Source organism: Mastigoproctus giganteus, chromosome 3 (genome assembly GCF_048544385.1).
Source record: "Mastigoproctus giganteus isolate SK-2022 chromosome 3, ASM4854438v1, whole genome shotgun sequence".
Taxonomy (NCBI): Eukaryota; Metazoa; Arthropoda; class Arachnida; order Uropygi; family Thelyphonidae; genus Mastigoproctus; species Mastigoproctus giganteus.
The window spans coordinates 238,120,582-238,134,407 of record NC_143577.1 but is presented as its reverse complement, the minus strand read 5'-3'; the positions used below and the strand labels follow the sequence as shown (position 1 = coordinate 238,134,407).

General features: G+C 38.6%; 1 protein-coding gene across 1 annotated transcript in view; it reads left to right on the top strand.

Annotated features, from left to right (window-relative positions):
- The window catches only part of LOC150088919 (A disintegrin and metalloproteinase with thrombospondin motifs 9-like), a 440,936-nt gene that overhangs the window by 373,182 nt on the left and 53,928 nt on the right, over window positions 1-13,826 (top strand). Inside the window, exons 25-26 of the mRNA XM_090370359.1 lie at window positions 2,424-2,636; window positions 10,257-10,418. Coding sequence (XP_090226485.1) covers window positions 2,424-2,636; window positions 10,257-10,418 — 375 coding nt within the window. The remainder of the gene's footprint in view (window positions 1-2,423; window positions 2,637-10,256; window positions 10,419-13,826) is intronic.

Genomic DNA, 13,826 nt, shown 5'->3' with positions numbered 1-13,826 from the left:
GTGTATTGATAAAAAAGTGTTGTCCCAAAAAAAAAAAAAAAAATAGTTAGCGCTAAAACCTTTTACAATAGTGAAATTTTCGTAAGTGGGTTTTTTTATAGTTGAATAATGCTTTTTGAAAAATTGTATGTGAATGTTAAAGTCGAATTTCGAGAAAGAAATCCCGATTCGCATTAGAAGTAAAATGTCAATGTCTTTAGCTGGGGATAAAGACAACGTTTTACTGCAACATATTTATATAATTCACGTATTTTGTAATTATCCGAGATATTTTTAGCTAATAAATTTCGTATAATAACTTATGACATTTTAAAACCAGTTTGTTAATAATTTACTAACTGTCCGCTTTAAGGCAATAACTGAAACAGCTCGATCTCGCCAAAAAATGCGTCACTCGTCCCTTTAGTGCGCTGTTGATATCAAATAGCATGTGACATGTACTCTGGTTTACTGAATATTGTCAGATATAAGTGGTAAGAACAATACGTACATAATATATGTTAAATTCTTTGCAATTCCTACATAGATATCTTACAACCGACCTGAATTAATATTTAGTCTAATTAACCAAACGTAATCAATAGCTCGTAACTTAACCTGATTGATACGCGATGATTAGGTAATCTGACCTGATCAATCGAGGTTAACAATTTACGTTAGCAATATGCTTAAATCAAGTTTTTATCAGAGAGTGTGTATTTGAGTTGAGACTACGCAGTATAAGTAAACACACTTTTACAGGATAATTCAAAATTCGTGCAATCAATTAATTAAAATTATTTTCTATCAGATTATGTAATCAAATAATTATAAAAAATTATAATGTTGAAACTTTTTAACAACCTTTCTGTGTACTTGAATACGACACACGCCACGTTTGCGATGCAAGTCTTTTCAGTGATCTTTTTAACGACATCAATTTTGCGACGCGCAACAGCCGACGGCAGATTGCCGCGCGTTTTCTAAGGTTTATTTTATGCACGCAACATTTGTCGTCCGTCAAAAAAAAAAAAAAAAAAAAATAGAACTAGTGCGGGTGGACAAATCGTATCAGTGCTGCCAGTGCCTTTTCGTATTGGAGAGTGGAAGATGGATCAGTGCGTGATCTATTTTGCGTATCGGCTCATTGCAGTGAAAAGACGGAAAAGAAGATGGGCTGTTCATCCCATTAACAGTGCTAGATTTGTAGATGGAGAATTTCGTAACCTCTACGGAAAATTAAGGAAAAATCTAAAATAATTAAAAATCAAGTTTTTTAATTATTTTAGAATGTCTGTAGCATCGTTTGATGAGCTGTGGTGGTCAAATTCCAAGGAACGATTCAAGCTAGGCAAGATTTGGTGCAAGGCTTGTCATTTTCTCCGCAGGAAATGTTGGCAATAACTCTCAAGTAAGTCTCTTAAAATAAGATTAGTTTAAATCTAGACAGCGCACGACAGACAAGTTGCGCGTTTGCATAAAAGGACCAATTAGACACCATGTATTTAGAAAATTTGTGCGACTTTTTTCCGCTGGCGTTCTGTAGGACACGACGGCATGTCTTTCAGAACGCAATGTCAACGTAAATGGACGAGAGAGCATAAAATGATCCATTTGTTCCCGGTGATTTATAGAACGGACGACATTTTGCCGTCGGCTGTTGCGCGACACAAAACGCATGCATAAATGCGGGCTAACAGCTTCAAATTTTCTTCGTTTAGCAATGTAAGGCATCCAATTCTTTTTTTTTTTTTTATATGAACGCTACCTCTTTTACAAAATGAACGCTATGTGATATGAACGCTACCTCTTTCAAAAAAAGGTTGTACTGATCGTAAAATTGTTGATTTATTTGTTACCAGCGAATCGGATTTCTTTCTGAAATTCGACTTTAACATTCACATACAATTTTTCAAAAAGCATTATTCAACTATAAACACAGTTCAGACACAGAAAATGTCATGATGGGTTCGAACAAACCGATATGGATGAGCAAGTGCAAACTAACGAACAATTCTGCACGAGAAACTGTACAGTGTTATCACCGATGTGGTTTTGTAAGAATTGCATATGGGTAACAAAACGAAAGAAATTAGCTCATTCATTTTGGGTTGTGTGAATTTTGAATCATTCTGCACTAGTATGGTGAACTGGAATGGAGTACTGTATCTTGAGCCAACCAAAGAAAAGTATGAAACATGCCTTTTCATTGATAGAAAGTCAGACACATAACCAAGTGGCCATTATATCATGCAGAACGGGCTGATGGAAGCCGTTAACTCGTTCAGGTTGCCAACTTTAGAAATTACGTTACAAATAATCAGTAAAATATCTTAATAATTCGATAACATGTTACAAGGCATTAAATGTATCAGTTGATTTTTCAGTCGATTTACTTTGCAAGTAATATTCTTTTATTTTATTTTCCTTCTCCTCATCTCTAGTGTCCAGTTTCTTGTGGTAAAGGAGTTACTACTAGAGTGGTACAGTGCTTATTACAGGACGACCGGCCAGGAGAAGACCATCATTGTGATCCTAGTGAAAGGCCTGCCACCGAGAGGCTCTGTGATCTTGGTGAATGTACCTTACCACATCAGCCAATCACGCACAATAATGTTGACGGAATTTACGAATGGTATAGCGGTCCATGGAGTGAGGTTAGTTTTGAATTTGTGATTCTCGTTCTGTTTTATGTATGTCTTTTAAATCAACTGCCTGTTTTGGCTATTACAACTTTCTGAAGGATTTGCTTTAAAATGCTTTAACTAAACAGGCCAGTCCATCGTCGAAACGACAGAAATCAAAAGTCTTATTTCCCTCACAAGCTGCCTGCCTAAATAAATGGAAATTCGGTCTCTGACCATAACATAGGCTAATCTGTTTTTCATGTGTGTATAAAAGCAAACTATTGAGAAAACGCACCAATAAGTGGTACATGACTCATCTATTGCATGGGCGGCCATAATTAAAATCTCAAAATTCATCGTCATCTTGAACTTGGTCCGGCTTAGGTCTTTTAAGACCTGTTCCGTTGTAGCTCTTGGAGGTGGTCTTGATCTCGCCATCGTTGTCTTGGTCGACCCACATCTCTCTCTTTCCTGTAGGTTTGTAGTTAAAGGCTAATTCTGGGATCCGGTTTGGGTTCATTCTTTCTAGGTGGCTGATCCATTTTTTCTGATACCGTTTTATGTCATTTACTAGGTTATCTACTTTAAATTTCTCGCGGATATCTAAATTTCTTTGGTGGTCTAGTCTTGTAAAGCCTAATAATGGTCTTAAAAATCTCATTTGTGCTGCTTCTAGTTTGTGTGCATCCTTCTTATTTATGACCCAAGTCTCACAGCTGTAGAAGAGGGCTGATTTTGAAGTGATGTTGTGCAGTCGTAATTTTGTTTCAGTTGTCATTTGTTTTCCGAAGTGGCGTTTAATCGTTCCATTCATTTTATTATATTTTTCTAGTTTAGTATGGATGTCTTTCCCTTCATTTGATATTAAATTTCCCAAATAGGTGAAGTCAGATATTTGTTCTATTATTTTGTCATCAATAACAATTTTGACTGTGTTTTTCCACATAATCCCATTGATTTTGTTTTTGAGGTGGAGATTTTCATCTCGTACTTTTTACCTATTTTATTCAGTTCATTTGCTACTATCTGTAGTTCATCTTCGTATTTTGCAATTATAACTTGATCATCAGCATATAATATAGTTTGGCTTTTATTCCTGTTGTTCAACTGTATTCCGTTGTTAATTGTTTGTTTCCATTCTTTAATAATTTTATTGATGTATATATTAAATATATTTGGTGATAGTCCACAACCTTGTTTGACTCCTTTATTGGTGTTAATGGGGTCTGAGAATTGACCATTAAAATAATTTATGCAGACTTTTGAGTTTTTATATAGGCTTTGCATCGCTTTCCGGAGTTGGGTTGGGATATTTTATTCACGTATAATCTGCCAAAGTTTTTCCCAGTTTACATTGTCATATGCTTTTTCATAATCTATTAAAAAATTAAAATAAAATTTTAAAAAATTTAAATTAAAAAATCTCAAAATTAAAATATTTGCGCATGCGTTGCAGGATTACGGAAATTCAAAGTGGTGTGTAACAGTAGCGGACCTAGTTCTTTCAGGGCTCCAAGCGGGAATACTTTTTTTTTTGAAGTACATACATACGGTAGAAAAATGCACGGTTCGACACACCTACTACTTGCACAAACATAACAGATGTTCTGTTTTCTTGGTTATTTTTTATTAATTTTGAAATACATCACAAGCATACTGACTCAATGTAAAGAATATTAGCTCTTGACACTATCTCACATATAGTAATTTTTTATTATTATTTTTGCTTACTGGTCTTAGTTTCGAAATCCCCTAAATTTTGTGGTCCTAAGTGGCCGATCATATAGAAGCAACTTCGAGCAGTGCTGACGTCCTACAACGTGCTCCTCCAATATCTGTAATATTTCAGTGCCACAGTAACCCTATGGCTTAAGTTTAATACCTTCCGACGCGGATTTAAGTCACCAATCCAGATCTTTAAGTGATTCCGGACAGAAAATACAAGGTAAAAAGATATTTATGATTTTAATATTAGCTATATCAAAAGCCAACAGTGCTCTACGTGCCTTTTGTGTCCCGTCCCTTAATCATTAGCTTCTCTCAAGGTCGTCCGTGCGAGCTTCCCCTCACTGCGTGGGCTGTTTGTTTTGAAGCTGAAAGAACCCCCACTCTTCGTCCTTGGGAGTCCCGACCTAACAGAGTGAATTCCTTACTAGAATTATCAACCATTCACTAACTAACAGCCCTATTCGGCAACATGAAAAAAGTGGCAAAGCGCCTATCGGGCATAAACACCACAGTGATCCCACAATGCAACCACCGCGACATACCCGAAAGTAAGGGTAAGGTCGCCCAAGAAAACAAATCTTCCGATAGCCACGATTTTTCAAGGGCATCTCCCCGCAAGAGCGAAGTCTCGGAATGCACAATCAATCGTATGAAACACACGAGAATGAGTCGCAAACTCAAATCTGTCAGCAGCGAAACCAAATCAAAACGCAAGATTGCAATAACCCCCCAACTTCTGAAAGAAAACAACTTGGATTGTAGTAGTCAAACCAAAAATATTAAAGCAGCACCGACAGCGAACAGCAGAACGTCAGCCACACCCAAACTACCCAGCTTAATGACGATACGGAAAGAAATAACACTGCTAAAAACTCATGTAGCAAAGAAGGAAAAAGAATTCGCGGGACAGATTTTGAAGGTGCAGGAGGATGATTGGAAAAGAAAAACAATAGCAATCGAGGAAGCATCTACAAAATTGTGTGAAGTCCTCGGGACAATCGCTCGCACCCTTCAGGAAATAAGTGCTGAACGGTGTCTTTGCACTAATGACCGCTGCATAGTCACAAAACGGGATGCAGCCACGCAAACGACACCCCTTGAGTCTGCCGAACTGCTTACACAAAAAGAAAAGATGCACAATCAGAATCCCTTTAGGGTGGCTAAAGAAAATGAAAGCGCCCTTGAAACTCTTCTAATCAAATCAGATTACTGCAAGTTCCTTAAATCACTTGAGAATCGGGATCAGAAGAAGAAAAGCGACAAACGTCCACAGGAAGTAAACAAAACCACCGGTGTAGTGAACCACACTAATAAGTTGACTCTGTTTCACGAAAGAAATGATCATATTGTACCACACGACAGACATGACCAAGCTACTGAACCGAGAATCGCTGACCAGAGATGTGTTTCGAGAAGCAAGAGCCCCGCCCCATTTTCTCCCCCACTAGAAGGCAACCAAAGAATTCCAACAACATTAGTCAACAAGCGATTATCAAAGACTCACCCTAGTAAACAGACGCTCGCAGAGAAATATGACATCTCTGTCGCTTTGCCCAGAACCAAGATATTTGTCTCCCGGTTTGGACCCTCAACAAGTCCCGATTCCATAAAGAGAATGTTTCTTGTGGAACACAATGTCCGCATCGAAGTAAAACAGCTTAAAACTAGGCAAACTGGCTACGCCTCATTTCTAGTAAGATGTTCACCCACTGCCTACGAAAAAGTTCTGGATCCCGACTTCTGGCCTCCAGGCATACTTATCAGACCTTTCTCGGACGAAAAAAGGCCATCCCCTCAGCAATCCCTGCTTACTCGTCCTCTACAATAGCAATCATCTATTCCAAAAAACCTCCATACATGCCACACAATCAGGGTCTTCTCGCAAAATGTGCGCAGCATTGTTAACAAATTGGCCCCTCTGCAATCTCTCCTCCTGCTCGACGAATATGATTTCATCTGTATCCAGGAAACTTGGCTTAACCATGGAAGACAACTCACCCACTTGGCCACTCCTCACCATTACAAAAATGTTTGCAACGGCAGGGACCTCAAACGTGGAGGTGGCGTCTCCATCATTTACAAAGACATCCATCACCTTGTGTGTGCACAACTCAGCGACTCCCCTGCATTTGAAGCCATTTCTGCAATTTTTACAGTTAAAGAAGTGAGAACTCAAGTTGTAGCGGTATATTTACCTCTTGACCATAATCCCGACACAAGGGATGAGCTAACTACCTGGATTATAACCCACCTCAAGCCTCACATGCTCACCTTTGTTTTAGGAGATTTCAACATGCCTTCCCCAAGACACGAAGCTGCTTTGAAGGACGTCGTACGCTCCTTCTCATCTCTAGGCCTTAGACTAACCCATACGCAACCTACAAGACGACATCAAAACCTAGACCTCTTATTTCATAACCTTGACCATCTTACTCTCACAACGCAGATTTTTAAGTTTGCATCAGATCACCTCCCAATTTCCTTTGATAGTGAATGTCTATGTTCTCCCCGACAACTTGAACAGCATGACCATAAAGAATCCCAACTCAAGATCTTCTCATTAAAATATATGCAACCTCAAATCATCCTACAAAGACTAAAAGCTACAGACTGGAAAAAAATTGCTGCTAGCCATCCTGATCAAACGCTTACCAATTTAGCAAACTTGTTAAAAGACATCGCCTGTGAAGGGGCCTCCAAATCTGTACGCCTGTCTCCCAGGACCAAGAACTGGTTTACCAGCGACGCAAAACTCGCCTTCATCATGAAACAGAAACTATACAGGAAATGGCAAAAAACACGGGATCTAGCCGACTACCAACTCTATAAAAAACATCGGGCACGCTTCCTACGCATTCGGAGGAAGGCGCAGAATGACTGGATTGCACACAGAATGAAACTTGGGAAAAGAATCTTCACCAACAAGAATCAACAGTCCCCCATGTCCACTGACACCTTCCTTGCATGGGCTAACTCGCTCGCAACTAAGCCCCTATCTGCCCCAAACCCCTTTATTCGGGTTAATCCACCAGCTAACCAGACATCACTGGATAAAATAGCCATCACAAAGAAACGCCTTACTGAGGTCATCAACAGTCTTCCCAACAAGTCTACCACTGGCCCGGATGGATTCCCTATTTTCATGGTTAAACTGTGCAGTGTATATATCATTGATCTCTTGCTTGATGCATTCAATTCCGTCCTCGTAACAGGAGTTTACCCTGCTATCTGGAACACATATTATGTTTCTCCAGTTCCAAAAAAGTCTAACCCAAAATTGCCTAATGACTACAGACCAATTTCTGTAGGATGCACTTTTCTCAAAATCTTGGAAAGAGCCATACTTCCTGCTCTCATCCATCACATGTTCGGCCACAAACCTCCATACCTCCATAGTGTACTACCTGGACGTTCCACGATCACCAACCTCTTGGACACACTGTTCAGAATTGAAAGTACCTTAAGCAACAAAGAGCAACTGGATATTGTGTTTCTCGACATTAAGGCGGCCTTTGACAATCTGTCCACCCATGCATTATGTACCATACTGTGCAACTATTTCAAAATCTCTGGCAACATCTTAGTTCTCCTTAGGAAACTCCTTCAGTCCAGGATCCTATGGATCAGAAATCAAAACCATAATCACCACATTCTCTGCTCCAGAGGGCTCCCCCAAGGGGGCGTTCTCTCTGCCGCCCTCTTCGCCGCATCTTTAGAACCCTTCCTATCAAACCGTACTAATTTTACCACCTACGCAGATGATATTAAGTTCTTCGTCATCACAAAATGCCCCCAGTCTCTCCAGTCTATTACTGTGAGCTCCAACCGACAGCTACATGAACTGGAAAACTACCTTCATGCGATTGGGCTCTCCATTAATAAAGAGAAAACTGCACAACTCTCTATCACTAAGAAGAAAAATACCAACGAGGTGGACATCATTATTGCGAATTCTCCAGTTAAAAAAGTCACCCAACATAAAGATTTGGGTATCATCTGGGACAAAGACCTCACCTTCTTGCCTCACTTTAATGCCACTCGAACGAAAACATATTCGGCTTTATGGGCAGTAAAACAAGAGATCTCCAACTTCCATAACCCGGACCTTATCATCAAATACATTCTTCGTTGTATTTTCCCAATTCCATTATATGCCTCGACTATATGGTCCTCAGCACCCTCATCATACCAAGTCAGGTTCCTCTCCCTGGAATTCTGGATTTTGAAATGGCTAAATAGGGTTGCTGGGCTAACACCTACAATCTCAAAATCTGTTCTGGTCACCAATCTTAATACGCTTCCTTGGAGGTATCACATCATCTCTAGGAACCTTCTTACCCTCTCTCAGCTTCTATCCGGAAAACTGAAGTCACCCGATATTTGGGATATCATCGCCAGACCGTCCGACAGTAGAAGATGCCAGTCCAACACCTCCCCATACAGGTCGAAGCTGCGTAGCATGTCCTCCTTGGACAACATGTTTCCACACAACTCCTTCCAAATATTTAACAGATTAGCCATAGACGCTGAGAAACTTTGCAAGGACAAAACCTACAGATCTTCCATTCTTGCAGACATGTATGCCTTAGTCAAGCTCTAGGTGGACTCTCTGTGATACCGCAATATCCACGCTTCGATGTATCCGGATGCACTTTTATTTGTTGTAACTTTATGTTTTTGTACTTGTTGTAACTTTATGTTTTTGTATTTCTTTTAACTTTATGTTTTTGTATCTTCACCAGTGGCTGTTTAAGGCCGTATATTGTATCTGGCTCTGTATGCAATGCATATGTCTGTATTTTATGTTTTTTTCTCTGTATATAACTCATGTCCTCTAGCTGCATAGCTGTAAAAGGACAGTTCTTCGGAAATAAATTGATATTAATAATAATAATAATAATAATCCTCCACTAGCGAACAATATGTTCTGCAGGTTTTGATGTTGGAGCGTGGGTTTCGTCGTGTCTGTGATTTCCACCATAAACGAAGTTCTGTCGCAAGTTTTCGAAAACTGGGTATGTCATTAAACCATCTTGGGTAATTAAATGACACAAGGGTCACCCTGAGATAGAAGCTATTCGTGACGCAACCTGTTGAGCAATTCTAGGAAGAGTCTGTAACGTCCCCCCGCGGAAAGTTCATTTGGCATAAGCAACGTGCTAGTACATTGCTGGAAATTCTTATGAGCCTATTAAACAATGCATGACGACTGTGCGCACCTAAACATTTTTTATTGTAACTCAAAATGCCATTTGGGATCCCGTAGTACGTGTGTATGAGTTGAGGAAGAGAACAGAAGATATTTGTTACATTATAATTGAATTTCTATAGATTGCGTTCAGGAAATTCAAAGAAAACAAATAAATGGAGACAAATAAAGAAGAAAGTTAATTCGGCTTGTTTGGAATTGAAATATAAATGGACATTTACTAACTGATGTACATGTTCTGGTTCTGTCAACTCTCCGGTGTACCAAGTATTATTTCAGACCAGTTCTTTCAGTATTGTTAAAGTGGTACTCAGATGGAAATGGAATGTTTCAGTATGACAATGTTGATGGGTACAGGGCGAGAATTGCGCAGACAGTGTATCTGAGCAGCACTATGCATATCAGAAGGCCGTCGTAGCCGAGTGGTCAAGAAGAGGACAGCGTGCAAGCGCTTGAATGACCATGGGATAACGTCATCAGGGGTACCAGCATGCACCTTGTAAAATCAGAATCAAAGAGGATTGCTGTCGGTGCTAAGGGAAAACCTACTGGCTATTAACTACATTCGTTAATATATTTGTAGCGCAGTGTTAGTATTAATTTGTTTAAAATTCTAAAACCATGTTTACAGAGGTTATCGAAGTCATTCATGTTTTCTGTTGCCGATTTTATCCAAAGAAACTACCTAACCTTAACTAAAACTTCTTTTGCAGTGCTCTGAAACTTGCGGAGGAGGAATACGGCGGCGCCAAGTGGCCTGTTATGACGAAGCTGGCCACCCAAGTGATCAGTGTGAACTACCAAAGAAGCCTCGTGAAACAATCGCTTGTAATGAAATCCCTTGTAAGAGATGGTCCACGGGAGAATGGGGTGAAGTAAGTGATTCTATGAAATACTTGAATAACCCTTGTTTTAAATCCCGCACGCAGACAAATTTAGCATGTAGAATACATGCAATTTGGAGATAAGAAACGCTAACTCCATAGTACCCTGAATTGCCTCAACTCTAATTCAAACCGCGAAGAACTCTCATTAAACTAAACAAACTGTTTAGTTTCAAACTAAACAGTTTGTTTAGTTTGAGTAAATTTTTAGTGCGAAAGTTTGTCATCTAAGTATCCTACAAAATAACTCCGTTATTCTCTTAAAAACTGCTGTTTCTAACAAATATCATCTTCATCTCTTTCGGTTAGTACAGTTTTTAAACGAAGTCCAGGAATCTTCACTGACGTAAAATAAGAGTACCTTACTTTCGGTATCTAATATTTATTTATTTCGCTTACTGTATTTTTTTCAATGCAAATAAATATTTCTTGATATTCCATAAATTTATAAATAGCAACTACTCTTCGAATTAACCCCAGAGATATTGTAAGAGAAATAATGCATTACAAAAAACAATTACAGTATCTTTTACGTGTTTCGTTGACTGGGTGATTGTCTGGATATCAGTTTATTTGGACACAGTGGAAACTGCCACATTCTCTTAAATCGGGATATGTAACACATGGATATCCAGACCAGATATGCAATGTGTTACATCGTGACGCTTTGGAATGCCCTAGCACTTCCAATGGGTTCAAATTTTAGTATTATGCAGTAAAAAAGGGGGCTACTCAATTTTCCAGCGAATTTTAACTTCTGAACCGAACTGCAACGAATGTCAGCCATCTTTATCTCTTGCTTGCTTTTGAGATATCTGTCGAGAATGCAAATAGAAGGCTGGTAGAAGTTGAAGCATCTTCCACTTTCTGCACACTTTTATAGAACAGCATCAAGACAGTGATATGTGAATACAGTACTCAAAATCTTTGATATAGAATGAAAGATTGTAACCATGTCACCTAATTAGCCTCTTTCTTGAAATGTGATGGATTGAAGTCCTAAACACGATGACATACAACAATTTTATATGAATACAGATGACTCCAAATTACTGCATGCATTCATTCATTTGACTTCAGTGTGATTGCTAACCGCTGGTAAATCGATTATTAATAACGTATGGTTTTGCACACAAAGCCATATACAAATATGGCTTTTTAAATAAAAGATTATTTACTGAAATAATCTTTTATATTATAAAAGATTATTTCTCGCAGATACAAAGGCATGTTCCGGAGAAGCATCCAAACGCATTTGAAGCAAAAGCCTCATTCACTGGCAAATCGATCTGCCAACAAAATGGTACAAGTTGACATTTATAAATTTTTTGAGGTGCCATTACATTATATGATATGGTGGTATAGACACATCAAGTTCTACATAGAAATGTGATATTTTGATTTTAGTTTATAGTTGAAATCTCACGCTAAAAGGTAAGATCAAACACTTCTCGACTAAATTTTGTAAAAATAAGAAACTTTTTATTTTATTTTGAAAACTGAATGTCTACAATTGTTGATCCTACCTTATATTTTTTGCGTATATGTGAAAAAAGGCTGTTCTGTAAAAAGGACGAAATGCCTCGAGTAATTTCGAATTAACAGAAATCTTTAATCGACCCACCACTACCTTTTGTGAGAATTTTAAAACAGCGCAAACCATACTCGACTAAAGTTGCCTTTGCGAAGTTCAGAATTATGGCTTTTGCATGCAGCGAAAAATTGTTGATATTGTACCTGCCAATAACCCCCTTTGAAACTATGTAAACGCTAGTCACGACTCGATGCTTGTTTGTTGGTTGTTTTGCTTTGCTTTGCTTCTGCAAAGCATCGGCATCTTAGGGCAACGTATTGCACCAGTATATTGTGCGTGTTTTTGTTCACAAACCAATATGCATGTTGTGTGGCTGAAAGAAAATGCAGAATAACCCAAGGAAAAATCTTCCTCCTGCGATTGCCTACTACAACCGCGATTGAAGAGGTCTTTAAGAGTTCCTCCAGTCTCCGACAGAATTTGAACCCAGACTTCTTCAAACGAATGACAAATGAGAAAACCGCTACTAGACTTCACTATCACGTAGACTATTTGCTTTTGATATCTTTGCTATTTCCTCAATACTCTTAAACCCGTTCCTACTTTGCATACTTCTCATTCGCACCACTCGCTACATTGCGAGGAGGCATCCAAATACTTTTGGTAGGATACGTAATATATATGTATATATAGTATATTAATTAACCTCGCTTGCAGCTTGCCCTTTTTAAGCCTACTTTTTAAGCGTAATTTGAAAGTTGCCTCGTGATAGGAACTAATTATTTCTGAAATTTCTACTCAATATACATAAACAGAATTTTTTTTTTCTTTGATTTCCTACCTTTAAAGTTCAGCGAAAACTATTAAAAACTGGATGGTGATATTGCTTCAGGTCAGATTACAGCTTCAGATAAAAAATCTTTTATAAAAATTGAAACTTTACAACCTGGTCGAGCACTGATACAAATTAATGAATTGTTGCGAGAAGTGCCGGATGAGTTAACAGTAGCTCGTAGCATGATTTCATGTTTGTCTCTAAGGTTTCAAGATCAGACCATAGAAAATAATAGAACAAAGCTGGATTAATTTCTCTATAACACTATCCGGATATTTTCTCCACAAATATACTCTTTCATATTAATGCCTTCGCATATCATAATTTATATAAGTTGTTTCTTGGCTTTGCTTATTGTATGTTGTTACTTTGTCTCGGCACATTATTAGTATAGTTTTCAGTGCATTGTAACTTTACTTTGCACCATCAACTGTATTCTGTACTACACTCTTTAAAAGCCTCGATAAAAACATTCAATGCAGAACTCTGTTTCAGTCACACTAATAATAACGTTAAACTTCAAATTATTACAGTCGCTCAAGCGTGAGGAGTACGCGCGCAGTATACAATACTTTTGGAATAACCCCTCGTATTATATTTACCTGCGTCTCACGTCACTCTGTAATTTCCTGTTCTATCAAGCTCGCTAAACCACATTTTATCCTCCTTGTGCTGTAACACCCAAATGGAATGAACGCACTCGTTATTTCGATGTTGAATACCTGAAAGTTCTCCCAAAGTTCCTTTGCCTGCTGAAAGCTCATTTGTCATCGTCCACCTCAGGACCCTATGGTCACTCGTCGCTAACAGTTCCTGTACCACTATATTTTTTTATACTACCCACATTACTAGCGATGACCACATCAAGAATATTCATTTGTAAACACCTTGACGTGTCGATACGGAAGTCAAGTCGATTTATAAAACTTATCCCACAGTTCAAGTTACGAGTCCACGATTTCCGGTCGATGGGTGGTGTTGAAATCTCCCATAACAAGGAACGTGCACGTATTTATTCCTTCATATTTGC